This window comes from Dipodomys merriami, unplaced genomic scaffold (assembly GCF_024711535.1).
Source record: "Dipodomys merriami isolate MVZ:Mamm:240054 unplaced genomic scaffold, mDipMer1.0.p SCAF_3, whole genome shotgun sequence".
Taxonomy (NCBI): domain Eukaryota; kingdom Metazoa; phylum Chordata; class Mammalia; order Rodentia; family Heteromyidae; genus Dipodomys; species Dipodomys merriami.
In genome coordinates, this window is record NW_027204492.1 from 42,955,462 (window position 1) to 42,970,680 (window position 15,219).

Here is a 15,219-nt window from a genome sequence, read left to right on the forward strand (position 1 = left end):
GTAGTAGCAGCAGCAGCAGCAACAAATTATGATGGGAACATGCATATCAGAGTAAACTGAGGGTGTGTCCAAAGGGATTGAGGCAAGGAGAGGCTTTTAAAGAAAAAATGAGAAGGATTAAATCTGGTATCTTGAAATTATAATCGATGGCCACAATGAAAGTAACATCAATTTGAAGTTGAACAGACAGTTACTGGGCAGATGTTTGTGTCTAAATACTTGTATAATATTTCAGTGGCTTCTCTGCATACTTGTGGGTCAGGCATAAGAACCATTCCTTTATAACCTCTCAGCTGCATTTACTTTCTTGTTAATTTTGACACAAGCAACATCTTTCTGATTCTGACAGCTTTCTCCTTTATGTTCCAGGCAGACCAACCTCCTTGCCAGAGCTGGATTCCCACCATGAAGCCTTTCTTCCACCACTCCTCCTCCATCACTGGAGGCCCTTTTGATCTTTTGTATATTATTCTCAAGTGAGCTTACTTCAATGTTCCCTCCTCTGTAAAACTTCCCCTGTGCACTGTTGTATACAATAGTTTCTGCTGCCACTTAACATGAATGGATTGCATCTGCTTGACCCGTGAGTGACTGAAATCTCCTGAAGTCTCCTGATTGTTATTTTTGTTCCCACATATCTTATCTTTCCAATCAGATAATAAACCCAAAGACAAAGACTGTTTTTTGTAATGTTGCCTTAAACACAAAACTTTATTGATAAAATACATGTCTTAGATTAACAAGTGTAAACAATACAAAATTATAGCTTATTTATGATTATAATTATGATTATACATAGACAAAGGTGATTATGACCACCAGCTTAAATAATGAATACTAATACTTCAATCTAAGTAGCAAGATGAAATTGACAACAGTTTTCTTTCTACAAGCTCTAATACTCATTTGACATCCTTAAAATGATCCAGTCTCAATAGAACATCAATCACTGTTGATCATCTGTGAAATTCATTGTTCCAAAATGGCAGCTTAAAGGATCTCTTTGCCATATAAGCGCATTGAAAACCAAAAAATTTATAAAATATACTGCTTCTATGTGCAAACTAAAAAAAATCACATAAATGTCATTTGGGACAGATCACAAATTAGAGTTTGGTTAGTACTTTCAGGACTTTGACTTTCACCACCAAATCATTGTGATTTGCTAATGCTTTTATTTTCTTAACACATACTCCAGATTCTTTAAATAAGAAAAATAGTGAGCTTCTGCTGAATTCTTTCCTGGATGATGCAAGCCCTTCACTTTTTATGTTGTCATTTATATTTTCAAAAAGGGTAAGGATATTAAGCAGAATCTCTCTATCCCATTCTTTATTAAAAAGTGAAATCAATTCTGATGGTACTTTACAACTGACTAGCTCTCTTGTCATGGCTGGATTTTCAGTGAAATTTATAATTAACTTCATAATTTGTATCTTGGTGAAGTGATTTCCCAGGAATAACAAAGCAAAAAAGTCTGGAAAAGAATAAGAAAGCAAATGTTGGTAATGATTGGTCACAGTCATGTTGGTTAACAGTCTTAATCCAGCCATTTGTACAGCTGAGTCCAAGCGACAAATCATGGTATCATCACATACTTGACTGATGTATGTCTTAATCTTGCCCTGATTTTCAGCATTCACACTCAAGTTATTAAGGGCATTGTACGTCTTTTCCCTAATAATGGGGTCTTTCGTTTTTATCAATTTAGCGATAATTGGGACACCGCCCAACTCACGTATGGCATTTTGGTTAAATGAATATGCTGCATTGTTACCCAGCGTGACCAAGGCGACTTCTTGAATAAAAGGATCATTTGTTCTTTCCAGGATATTAAGGACCTTTTGAAGGTCAGGAGCACTCAGAATATCATCAATTTTATAGGGAAAATTAAATTTTCCTTTACGGACAGGCCATGATGTAGCTTGAGTCTTAGTGCTCTTACTACGGGCCTTCCCCTTGGACTTGCCACATCCCCTACTCCCAGTCCTAGCTCCATTCCTGGTGGGGTGGCAGCTTCCACCCCTGCCTCCTGGGCAGGGCAAACTTGGTGCAAGGGTTCTGTTTCCAGAGATTGTACCAACTCTGTTACCTCTGCCTCCCTTCACACTTGCCTGTTCTTTCAGGGTGCTAAAAAGGGCCTTGGCCTTAGCCTCTAGGCCACCTCCACTCTGAGGTTCTACGTGGGCATCCTTCTTTACACCTGGACTGCTCTTGAGTCCTGACCCCACCTGGGCCTTGGCTTTTGAGTCATCCTGAGGTTTGGCTCTGCCCCCCACCGCAACATTAATTTTAGCTCCCTTCTCAGTCTCCATTTTTGTTGTGTCACTAGATTTGTCGTCATCCACGTCGTCCTCATCATTCTCGTTGTAGTCATCATCATCCCAGATTTTCTCATCCTCATCTTTTTTCCATGTCAATCTATACACACAGTAGCAAGCACCAGCCCCAATAACCATGCCAGCTGCCACGCAGCCAGCTTCCCTGGTGCGTCCCATGGGATAGCTGCAGTGAATCCCTTAACCTAGGCACAGAGCCAGCTTGCTTAGGCTCAGCACAGGGGAGTTCAGGAGGCAGAGTCTTCAGGTGCCACAGGCAGACACAGTTGCAAGAACAAATGCAGTAAGACCTGGGGGGAGAAAATGAGATTTCTGGCACTGGACTTCTGCTTTGATGCCTTTGCATGCAGACAGATTGAAATACTTGCCCACAAATTGTATAGAGGATATTGTCAAAGACTGGGGGGTTTTGTATCCAGACCATTGATTCCTTTCCTCCACTGGGAAGCTAATTTTGGAAATTTTCTCTCTCATCCAGCCTCTCCAACATCACGTTCCACCAACCCACCCAAGGCTGCTAACTTTGAAGTCTTTTATAAGTTCCCTATGACCAATACATACCCTTCCCGATGTCCTGGGGCAGTGGCACTCTCACATACACCAGCAGAGACCCACGCAGCTTCTCCCTTTTCTTTCTAGCCTCCAAAGGACCTGAAGAAAACAGAATGAGGAAGAGGTTGTTCAGAGATCAGGGAACTGATGGATCTCACCCAGAAAAGGCCACGAATTCATCCTCTAAACCCTCTGGCCCTTGTCCCTCATTGCAGTGTTTCTCACCTGTTACCCTCCCCACCTCACAGAGATGTGATTTGTGAAGTTCATTATCTCCCTATCCCTCCTTGTTCACTTATCCTCTTCTCCTACTCCCCACTCAACTCCCTGTTAATCACTTTCTCCAAAGATGAGGTCACATCTTTTTCCTTAAAACAAAATGGATATTGGTGAAGTAGTATCTTGAAACAAGATAGATGCAAAATGCATAAAGATCTCACACTTTTCCTTGCTTCCTCTATGCCCACTATCTTAAAGGTACCAGGACAACCTCTCTCCTCTCCACCAAGAATTTTATCAGTTTCCTTCCTCTCTCATCTCAGTTTCAGCCTTCACCGAACCTGAAGACTGACAATGGTAGATGGGCCAATAGCAACCACACTGTACCCTCATTGATTTGGAGTAGCATCTTCCCCACTTCACCCAGAGTTTTCTGCCATTTTTCCACCCCAACCACTTCTTTCCCTGTCTTCAATCTGCAGAGCACTTTCTTTTGCAAGCTCCATTACCCCAGGTGTAGAGAAGAGAAAAAGAGGTGTATGTAGAGGAAATACACAGGCCCACAAGAGTTGACAGTCACCATCACCCTCCATCCTAGGGGTCTCTAAACAGTGCCATCCCACTCACACTGACCTACTTGGTTCTGGATAATTTCCCCCTTTCTGATCCACAATCCACACAAAGGTGACACAGCAGAGAGGAATGGCTTAGCTGACACTGAACTCTTTGGAAAACCCCTATGGCAGCTTATCCAAATTGGGAGTTCTGGTTGTCAGAAGATTTCACTTTTTCATCTCTCACCCTACCCCATCTCTCTGGATCCACTGACACCAGCTCACCTGCAGTACTGCACCCCCTCCATCCCCCATACACACTGCACCCTTATCCCTAAGGTTCAGCCATTTTCCCAGAAAAAACCACACCCCTTAGGATCCACACCAGAAAGAGAGGACAGTCAAGCACGTATAGAAAACCCAAGGAGTGAAAGAAAATCAAACGTCCTTTTCTGTACTCCCCAACAGAATCCATCCCCAATGATAACTATTTTTCTTTTAAGAAAGGTCACATCCCTTTCCCTGCTCCCTCCCCCAAATTAATGGCAAGAAGACTGCTGGGAGAGTCAATAAAAGATCAGAGTTATGTCACATTTCTGAGATTGCCACCACAATCTCAGTTGCACACTGACCTGTAGGAATTCAGGGTAGATTATTTCTTTGCTATGACAGCACGAGCTCCCTTCTGAAAGAAACGCGGGATGACAGAAAGTCTCAGAGCTTTAAGATTCTGCGTTAGTGGCTGGATCAGCCCACAAGACACCTTCCCTTTCTTGAGTCAAAGACCTGGCATGCAAAGATCCGCCCCCCTCTTTGTCGGGGTTTCCCCTGGAATCCAGCCTTCCAATGCCCACCTTTTTGTTTGTTTGTTTGTTCTAGAAAAGGCCAGGGACAGCGCAAGGGTGTGGAAAACGCAGTTAGTGTCGCTAGAGTCCCAGGCAGCTCCCATTCACACGCAAACCTGCTGGGGGCGTGGGGGGGATGCAGTGTCAGGTTCTTCTTCCTCCGCCTCCTCCTCCTCTTCTTCCTCCCCCTCCTTTTCTTCCTCCTCGGGCTGCTGCTGCTTCCCTGGCAGCAGGCCTGACCGCTAGCTCTCTGAGCGGTAATACCGGGAGGGCAACTAGACCAAGCCCAGACCAGGAATTAGAAGGATTTTTGCGTACGTCGGATCCGGCTCACGTGATTACCACGTCACCCATGAGATCAAGACCCCAATTGCCACTCCCACAGCAGTGTCACTGGGGCTGACACTCCCCCTTCCTTCTCTGCCCATCTGATCCTGCCACCCATTTCCCTTTTTGCCAATTCCAGGGGCCCAAGAAGGCGCTTCTTGTAGTCGGAATTTGCTTTTCTTTAATGAACACTCTCACACCCACTGGTTTTTGGCTCCTCTTCGTCCAGAGACAATGTTGCGTCTTTTACTCCCAGTCTAACTGCTTTTCCCTTCACCGTCCCCACCCTCTTCAACAATAAAAGCTCCTTGTTTCCTATATCCATCCCTATACCATATGGGGAGCAGAATTTCAGAAAAGGAGATAAATTGTGGGATTATCTTTCCTAATCTTTTTTCTCCATATTTTGAAATCGGTAATACTTTGCTTTTATACCAAAGAGATAAAATCATATTTTTATTTAAGTGGAGAATTGGGTCTCATTAACTTCATCATATGTATGTGTTACATTAAAAAAAATGTTTCTACTGGTTACAGCCAGTAGAAATATAACTAACTCATTTTAAAATTGAAAACTAGAATTTGCTATACGATCTATGCATCTATGCACAAAGAAATAAATGGTCAGTTGTCCAAACTTAGCCATTTTACACAAAATATTTATTTACTTTATCTACTTTTGGCTCTACTTACAATTCAATAAAATACAAACAATAAAATCCAGCCTTAATTTGATTAAACAAAACTTGTATTGTGAAGTAACCAGAGTCCTGGCTGACTGCTGTGTGAATATCAAGATTTGATGACTGCTGTGAACACCTGCTCCTAACTTAGATTCCAGTCTACTAAGGCTGAGGCAGCTGAGGGCCAGGGAGGAAGAGCTACTCTAATGCTCTCAGCTCTGTCACCAAGTGGGAATGTGCTGCCCTCACATCCCTCCCACATTCCAGAGCTTCTTATTCCTTATTTCCACACATCTGTTTGTTGCTCAATCAAAAAATATATGCATGGTTGACCTTCATTCATGTGACCCACCTGAGTACATTCTTTGGGCCCTAATCAGATCTTCCCCCAAATTCCCCCAAAGGTAATTCTGAAATGCATAGGAATTTTGTTCCTCTTTGCCTTTCTCTCCTTATTCATGTTGTTCCTAACACTGTATTACTGAGAAATGCAGCTTGCTGGGCCGCTCATCTCTGACCTCCTTCAGACCAGAGAACCCAGGACTAACCTTGTTGCACAATCACTGCCTGCCAGTCCATATTGACCATGGTGTGGATATATGCCCAGTCAAATGTATGCCTAGTCTCAAGAACTAAACCTCACTAAAAACCACTGATCACATTTAAACTAGAATAGGCATATTTACCTGGTCAGCACTGTGGAACAGCAGAATTTCTGTTAAAGTGGTTTAAATACATATGTCCATTTTAGCAGAGAAAGGAACTATAGCTCCTGTCACATTCTGACAGATTCATAGATAAATTGAAAAAAAACCTTAAAAGTTAAAACTTGCCTGTAAATGCATATATATCATCCTCAGTAATTCTCTCTCCCCCACCCCTCCTTAATCTCACTACATAACCCCTGTTCAGCAGAGCTGGAAACATGTCTGAAGTGGCAGAGCACTAGCCAAGCTAGTAGACACCCATCAAAGTCCAGTACCAGAAAACACACATATATACAACTTTATAAACCATTTTGTTTTGAATTTCACTGTTCTGGTAATCTTACCACTCCTAATTATTTAAATGTGTGTGCCTCATACATTTTCTACTTTATTTTCTGTCTTTCTGTGACTGTTTTTGATATATATCTTAAAAATAACATTTTTTAATATGTTATACATATATGGGCAGTTCTGAGATTTCAACTCAGGGCTTCATGCTTGTTAGTCAGACTCTCTCTAATATTGAGCCACATCTCCAGCCCTTTTGTATCTGGTTATTCTTTTCTTTTAAATTTTATTTTCTTGTAAAGAGAGGTTACAGTTATATCAGTAAAGTAATGAGTTCATTTCTTTTTGGACATTTTTACCCCCTCCTTTGTTTTTCTCTCACTATCCCTTCCCTCCCCTACCTTCCCCACTTTTCCCCCAATAAAGTTGTAAGGTTCATTTCCAACATAGTGTCTTGTGAGTATAATTGTTGCAATGAGTTATCCTGTTTCCCTGTTCCAGCATTTTGTTATTCCCCTTCCTTTTCCCAAATTAGATAAATGTATATACAAGATGCAAGGTACCAAAATCAAATACAGTGACAACAGAGATATATAGAAGAACTAACATATGAAAGAAACTAAGAAAAAAATCACATAGAACATTAAAAACAACAACTCTGGGCCTGGGTGCTGTCCCTGAACTCTTCAGCTCAAGGCCACTAGAGCCACTGCGCCACTTCTGGTTTTCAGGTGGTTAATTGGAGATAAAACTCTCAAGGACTTTCCTGCCTGGGCTGGCTTTGAACCATGATCCTCAGATCTCAGTCTCCTGAGTAGTTAGGATTACAGGCATGAGCCACTGGCAACCAGCCTCTCTGGTTATCCTTTAAGATAGTGTCGATTTTCCTGCACAGGCATGTTCCTGGACCACTATTTGCCTATTTTAGGCTTTCCATTGTTGCAGGCTGATTGTCACATACCAACACACACAACCATCAGTAAGAAAAGGTTTCCAGAACTTTTCTGTCTTCTTGGGCTTGCCTAAAAATACAGTACTCCCTATTTCAGCCTCCCAATAACTAAGAGTACAAGCATAAGTCACTAGTGTCCACTTAAGTCTTTAATAGGGGAATTTGATCACCTATACTTTTAATTGTGATTACTTCTATTTTATCTTATTCCTGCCTTCTTATTTTTGATTTTCTCTTATTCCTCATTGCCTAATGCACCTTTTGGGGTGTTTCTGACATGTTCTTCCCCTTTAGTCACTTGGGAATTTGACAATGTGGTGTGATTCAACTACTGCCTATAAGTAATTTTTATAAAATATGCATATACAAATATGCATTAATTTAACCACTGTAATTGTTCATTACCTCAAGTAAGATACAAACTTTAATGTTCTATGCTTTTAATCATATCCTAATTCTACTTCTAGATGTGCTTATATCATCTTTGATTTCAATTGTATTAGTATATTATCATAATCTGTCACTATAATTTTAGGAATTCTTGGGATTTAAACTCAAGCCTTGCACTTAATAGGCAGGAACTCTTCTGCTTCACCATGCCTCAAGTCTTTGGTAAGTTTTTTTTTTTTAAATATCTTTGGGCTGGAAAAGTGGCTCAGTGGTAGAGTGCTTGCCTTATATGCATGAGGCCCTTGGTTCGATTCCTCAGCACCACATAAGCAGAAAAAGCCAGAAGTGGCACTGTGGCTCAAGTGGTAGAGCACTAGCCTTGAGCTGAAGAGCTCAGAGACAACACCCAGGCCCAGAGTTCAGGCCCCATGACCAACAAAAAAATCAGTCAATCAATCAATCAATAAATATCTTTAAGTAGTTATCTGAAGGGGTTCAATTCAATATGTCAGACTGAGTACAATGTCACTCTTTCTATCATTCTCTCCATCTCATCAATCCTCTCAAGTTACCTAAAGCACAACCACAGACCTGAGCTTAAATCTGCTTATTTTAGATTTATTATAGGTGGGGTTACAGGCATACTCCATTATACTGGTCTTCTATTAAAATGGATTTTATGGCTTTTTTTTTTGGTTCAAGACCAAAACTCAAACTTAGTACCTGACGCTTTCAACTCATTGTCTAGAGTTCTACCATCTGAGCGATGCCTCCAAACCCCTCCCCCCCGTTTTTTAAATCTTGTGGATTTTTATGCCTGGACTGGCTTTGAACTGTAATACTCCCTATCTCAGCCACCAGCTTTTGGTTGAGAATGTGTATACCCAGGCTGACCTCAAACTGCAATCCTTTGGATCTCAGCCTTCCAAGTTCCAATAGGTCCTGGCTTAAAAAGTCTATCTTTACATTTGCATTAAAGTTCACAGAATATTCTTTTTTTAAATAATTTAATTCACAGAATATTCTTATTACACATCATAGACAAGTTATGTGCAGAATTATATGTTCACAATCTTTTTAAAATTTAGGGAGCATTTACTACTAAGTCCCCCAAAGATTCAATTCCAACTTCATCTATGAGCAATAGGTTCTTCAGCCCTTCTGATGAAGTTTTATAACCAATCATAGTTTTTAGTTTTCAAGAACTCATTTTGGTTGCCCGGTTTCTCTTTTCAAAAACAGGCTGTTCTTGGTTTATGTGTATGGTATCCTTTCAGGTTTCTCTGAGAACAAAAATTTAAAATATCTTAAAATTCTCTTATATTTTCTATAAACCCTGAATAGCGATGTACTTTACTTAATCTTTTATGCTATTAGATTTAATCTAATGTCTTGAAGTTCTTTGGTTGTTTTATTTTAATCACATTTATAATTAAGGTTCTTTTAGTATTCATGGCTTAGTGGTCTTCCCCAACAATTGTTAAATTCATTGTCACTCCTTGACTTAAATACAGAGCAATCTGGTACACAGATTTGTGGCAATGCCTAGTTGATGCAGTTGTCCCTAGAGGAGAAAGAAAAGAGCAGGCTACTAATATTTCACTTGATTTTTATAAATTGTATTTAGGACAAGTGGATAAAAGTCTAACATAAATCATAAAAACAAGCCAGGAGCCCATGGCTCACACCTGTAATCCTAGTGACTCATGAGGCTGAGATCTGAGGATCACCATTTGAAGCCAGCCTGGGGAGGAAAGTGCATGAGACTCTGATCTCCAAATAACTACCAGAAAGCTGGAAGTAGTGCGATGGCTCACAGTGGTAGAGTGCTGGCCTTGAGCAAAAAAGCTCAGGGACAGCGCCCTGAGTTCAAGCCCTACAACCGACAAAAAGAAAAATCATGAAAGTAGAGTCATAGTTTCTCTGTCAACTCCTCATCTTGAGCCATTTTGGGGGGGTCAGTTATGGGGCTTGAACTCGGGCCCTGGGCACTGTCCCTGAGCTTGTTTGTGCTCCAGACTAGTACTCCAGTATTTGAGCCACAGCACCACTTCCAGTTTTTCAGTGGTTAATTGGAGACAAAAGTCTCATGTGGACTTCTATGCCTGGGATGACTTCGAACTGCAATCTTCAGGTCTCAGCTTCCTGAGTTCCTAGGATTTACAGGCTTGACCCACGGGCACCCGCTTGAGCTACTTCAAACCCAAAATTTTTGAATGAAATAAAGGGTAGATCTACTTCAGGAAAGACACTGTGACACTGCCAAAAATGTATCCTGGTAATCCTTCTCCTACCCTTTTCCAAAGGGACATATGTCCTTTTGCCAACTACAAATTGAGAAAGAGGAACTGAACAGACCTTGCAGAGGTGGCTGAACACTGGCTCTGAACAGACACTATTTTCACATGACCCCAAATATCATTGTGGTTCACCAGTTATATGAAGGAGCCTATGAAAGGAAGTTTATGAAGTTTTTGTTTAGCTGTATCTTACAATGTGTTCCTACCCCACTCTGTGGTTATTTACCCATAAGAATACATGATTGGAATACACAAGCAGGTACCTCTATTGGTTTGCAACACAAGGGCTATTATGGCTGGAAAGGCCAAGTACTAGCTAGTAGAACTGCCTCTAAGAATAGGAAAAGAAAGTCAATTATCACTTTCCTAGAGGGCCTTGGAGATTAGTGCCACCATCAATGGCTTGATTTCCACTATTTCTCCCATTCAATCAAGAGGATATTGCAACTGCCTCTGCTGCTTCAGATGTGTTCTGATTGCTTGGGCAAATTAATACATACCCTGGAATCTCGTAGGCAGTTATTGATCTGGCAAATGCTATTTTTCCTCAACAATTGTTTGTAAAGAACACTAGAAGCTGTCTGCTTTCAACTGGTAAGAACAGGGATACACCTTCACTATTCTTTAGGAGTATATCACTTGCACAGCTATATGTCATAGTATAATCCTCATAAAATTTACCATACTTCTCCATTACATTGATGATATTATGCTGATTGGATGAAAGGGGGAAGAAATAGTAACTGTTTAAATTTATTGACAATGTACTTGCATGTCATGGAGAGGCTAAAAAACAATTTAGGCGCCTTCCACCTCAGCAAAATATTAGTACTACAGTGGCATGGAGCATGATGAGCTATTCATCCTAAGGTGGCATATAAGTTATTGCCTCTGGCCCCTCCTTCAACTAAAATAGAGACATTATGTCCAGTGAGGTTTTTTTGGATTTTAGAGGGAACACATTTCTTATTTGAATTTGTTACTCTGTCGCATTTATGAAATAATCCAAAAAGCTGCTCGTTTTGAGTTCAGTCGAAAACAACAAAAGCTCTGCAACAGGTCCAAGCTGCCGTGCAAGCTGCTGTGTTATGCTCTAGCAGATCTAATACTGATTGGAGTGCCAGTGGCAAATAGAGATGCTATTTGAAGATTCTGGCAGGCCCTTATACAGTGAGCCACAGTGCAGACCCATAGGATTTTGGAGAAAAAGCCCTGCCATTATCTGTAAATAACTACTTTTTGTTAAAGAAACGGATTATTACTGGGCCTTAGTAGACTGGCAACCTAGCCACTGACCATCAAGATATCAAGAAAACTAAGCAGCCACTTTTTTGTCAGTCCTGGGCTTGAACTCAGGGCCTGGGCACTGTCTCTGAGCTCATTTTGCTCAAGGATAGCACTCTACCATTTTGTTCCCTTCTGTAATTCTTTGTCATATAACGTAAGATGTACTAGCCTTTAAAATTTATCAAAGAAAAGTGTAAAGATTACCCAAGGATTTTGCATCTTTCTCTGGATCATTTTCAATTGTTTCCACGATATCTGTGTCATCTTAGATGAACACATTGCTTTGTTACTGACTTTAATTTAAGCTTAAGTATGGTTTAGGGTGATATGTGTAAGTGTCAAGTGGACAAGAGAATAGACTGTGATAGCTAATTTTATGTGTCAACTTGGCTAGGTTATAATGCTCACGTGATTGGCCAAATGCTAGGTTAGATATTGCCATGAAGGTATTGTATAAATACTAATATTGAATTCTGTTTAGTTTAATTACAGTACCATCCATTGGATGAGTGGACTTCATCCAATCAATGGAAGACCTTAAGAGTATATATGTGGGGCTGGGAAGGTGGCTCAGAGGTAGAGTGCTTGCCTTGCATGCATGAGGCCCTGGGTTCCATTCCTCAGCACCACATAAGCAAAAAGAACAAAGCCAGAAGTGGCGCTGTGGTTCAAGTGGTAGAGTGCTAGCCTTGAGCTGAAGAGCTGAGGGACAGCGCCCAGGCCCAGAGTTCAGGCCCCACGACCGGACCCCCCCCCCAAAAAAAAGAGTATATATGTGTGTACATATTACCTTTTATATACAAAGTAAAGTAAGAATTTTTTTTTTTTGGTCCGGTTGTGGGGCCTGAACTCTAGGCCTGAGCACTGTCCCTCAGCTCTTCAGCTCAAGGCTAGTGTACTACCACTTGAGCCACAGCGCCACTTCCAGTTTTTTTCTTTTTTTAGCTTATGTGGTGCTGAGGAATCGAACCCAGGGCCTCAGGCATGCAAGGCAAGCGCTCTACTGCTGAGCCAACTTCCCAGCCCTAAAGTAAGAATTTTTATATTTCTATTTACTTACATATGCAAAAAGAAATCCTAGAACAAAGAAGACAATAAGAATGGTCATCTGGAGGAAAGGAGTTCTTAGTAGGAAAAGGATGTAGCAGTAAGAATAGTTTTCATTGCATTTTTTATTATTTGAACCATTCAAATATATTACCTAATTAAAAATAACCAGAGTAAAGTTCGACTTCTAAACAACACTACAAAATAAAATTAGAGACTTTGCAATTCAAAATTCCATCTTCAGCCGGGTGCTGGTGGCTCATGCCTGTAATCCTAGCTACTCAAGAGACTGAGATCTGAGGATCATGGTTCAAAGCCCGCCCAGGCAAGAAAGTCCATGAGATGCTTGTCTCCAATTAACCACCAGAACATCAGAAGTAGCGTTGTAGTTACAGTGGCAGAGCGCTCACCTTGAGCTGAAGAGCTCAGGTGCCCAGGCCCAGAGTTCAAGCCCCATGACGGACAAAAAAAAAAATCCATCTTCAGCCAAGCTAGTAACCAAACATTGGAAAAGAACAATGATGTCTGCATACTTGAAAGGTTTCAAAAGTTTGCTCTGAGGACTGGAGGCATAGCTCAAGTGTTAGACTGGTTGCCTAGCAAGTACAAGGTCCTAAGTTCAATGAAATAAATAAATATAAAAGAAAATAAAACAAAAGAAGCTTTTCTGATGACTTACTAGTTGATGATGGAGACCATGAAAAAGTTCCATCCTTATGAAATGAACAGAAGGTGTTTGTATATTTCTGGATGATTAGCTGATCTCATATAATTCTGAAGGATGCTGCCTTTTATGAGTCAGTAATTTGAACTGTGGAATTTGAAGGTTCACAAAATATGCTGAATAGTAATGTTGGTGAAGAAAGTGGAAGGTCAAAGCCTTATAATACAAAGAATATTTATATTTACACAGACTGTACATCAAACAACCATGTTGGTTGGATTACACGGGATTCCCAACATATTCAGTTCCCAAAGTAAAATATTTTTATTTATTTGTATTTATAGGTGCTACAGTAACTATTTGGGTCCTATAGTACTGAGAGTATATTCATGTGCAACTTCAAATGAATAAAGAAAATCTATTTATGGAAGTATGGTGTCATTTGATCCAATCTGTATATCAAACCACTCAGGATAGTTTGTACTAATAGAATTTTGTTTCTGAATTTTTTATTAATACAGATTTTCAGTGAGTGTTTTTTCCATCTTATTGGTTCTAATTTCTTATATTTTTCTTGTTAATTTGTTTCATAAGCCACATCTCTAGTCTTAGGTATTATTTCTCAGTGTTGTGATGATAGACATGTTTATAAAAATGAGAAAGGTAATTTATTAGAATAAATGAAGTGACTTTCACCAGTACCCCTTTTTTTGCCAGTCCTGGGGCTTGAACTCAGGACCTGGGCACTGTCCCTGAGCTCCTTTTGCTCAAGACTAACACTCTACCATTTGAGCCACAGCACCACTTCTGGTCTTTTCTGTTTATGTGGTACTGAGGAATCAAACCCATGGTTTCATGCATGCTAGCTAAGCACTTTACCATTGAACCACATTCCCAGCCCCAACACCCTTTCTTTTGTTGCTTTGGTGTTTGGATATACTGGGGTGCTTTATCACTTGAACCACTTTGCCAATCTTTTTAGAACTGACATTTTTGAGATAGATAGACTAGAATAGACTCTGATACTCACATTTGTGCTTCTTTCTGTTGCTGGAATGACAAGGACATGCCACTGCACTCAGCCATTTTGTTTCCCCTGTAGCTTAGGATAACAGGCATCCACTGTGACATCCAGCCATTGGTTGAGATGGAGTTTTTCAAATGTTTTTACCCAGCATGGTCTACATAATGATCCCCTGATTTCTACCTCATGAGCATCTAGGATTATAGACTTAAACCACTGTGCCTGGTTCTCATTTCTTTTGTTGTTATTGTTTGCTTGTTTGTTTGTCTGTTCTAGTCTTACAGCTTGAACTCAGGGCCTGGACTAGTGCTGTATCACTTGAGCCATAGCTCCACTTCTAGCTTTTGTGGTACTTAATTGGAGATAAGAGTCTCACAAATTTTCCTGCCTGGATTTGAAGTATAATCCTCAGCCTCTTGAGTAGCTAGGATTATAGTTGTGAGCCACCAACACCTGGCCCTATTTCCCTTTTTTGACAGGAATTTTATCATTTCAGAAATGAAGAATGATGTTGTGAAATTACCATGGTAAAGTGGAACAAACATTATGATTAGGGTTTAGAAGTAGCTTTCTCCTTTTGCTCTAATCTAATAAGTGGCTATTGTTTTCTGACAGGATTTTTTAGTTGGGTTATCTCTTACTTGCATACTATTTTTGTTTACCTTTTATTGTTTTTGCCAGTGTCGTGTACCTCTGCCTTACTTGAAAGACAAAAATCTGGTTGATGAAAGGTCACAGAAACAATAAGTAAAACATTATATTCCATCTTCACTTTGGTTAGCTTGTTTTGCAATATAAATGAAAGACTAGGCTTCTAGTCTTATGCTGTTTTGTTATTAACATTAACACAAAGTGAAAAAAGTTTGTTTTGTATATGCACTTTTTCAAGAAGCTACTAGAAGATATGCTCTGGCAAAACAGAGCATAAGCCAAGAAAGAGGGGGAATGTGATATACAAGAAACCATGGGTCAGACACAACAGCAGGCAAGGAGAATCACCAGGATTGTTGTGAAAAAAAATCTTAAATATGTATTGCTTTG

At 40.3% G+C, this 15,219-nt stretch overlaps 1 protein-coding gene across 3 annotated transcripts; it reads right to left on the reverse strand.

Annotated features, from left to right (window-relative positions):
• Positions 1–702: 702 nt before the first annotated feature.
• Positions 703–14,316, reverse strand: Armcx1 (armadillo repeat containing X-linked 1). Of its 3 annotated transcripts, XM_070040053.1 has the most exons (5): positions 14,185–14,316; positions 4,519–4,625; positions 4,297–4,349; positions 2,901–2,990; positions 703–2,629 (listed from the first exon to the last, which is right to left on the reverse strand). In XM_070040053.1, exon 5 carries the CDS (start codon positions 2,496–2,498, stop codon positions 1,107–1,109), a length of 1,392 nt encoding a protein of 463 aa, XP_069896154.1. In that variant the 5' UTR covers positions 2,499–2,629; positions 2,901–2,990; positions 4,297–4,349; positions 4,519–4,625; positions 14,185–14,316; the 3' UTR covers positions 703–1,106. The 3 variants fall into 3 exon arrangements, with proteins under 3 accessions (XP_069896154.1, XP_069896155.1, XP_069896156.1); XM_070040054.1 differs by lacking the exons at positions 4,519–4,625; positions 14,185–14,316 and adding an exon at positions 4,626–4,811; XM_070040055.1 differs by lacking the exons at positions 4,297–4,349; positions 4,519–4,625; positions 14,185–14,316 and adding an exon at positions 4,626–4,811.
• Between the last annotated feature and the right edge of the window lie 903 nt (positions 14,317–15,219).

Bases quoted from the DNA above. Each gene is read 5' to 3' on its own strand.
- Armcx1 (XM_070040053.1), bottom strand. From the start codon at position 2,498: ATGGGACGCACCAGGGAAGCTGGCTGCGTGGCAGCTGGCATGGTTATT.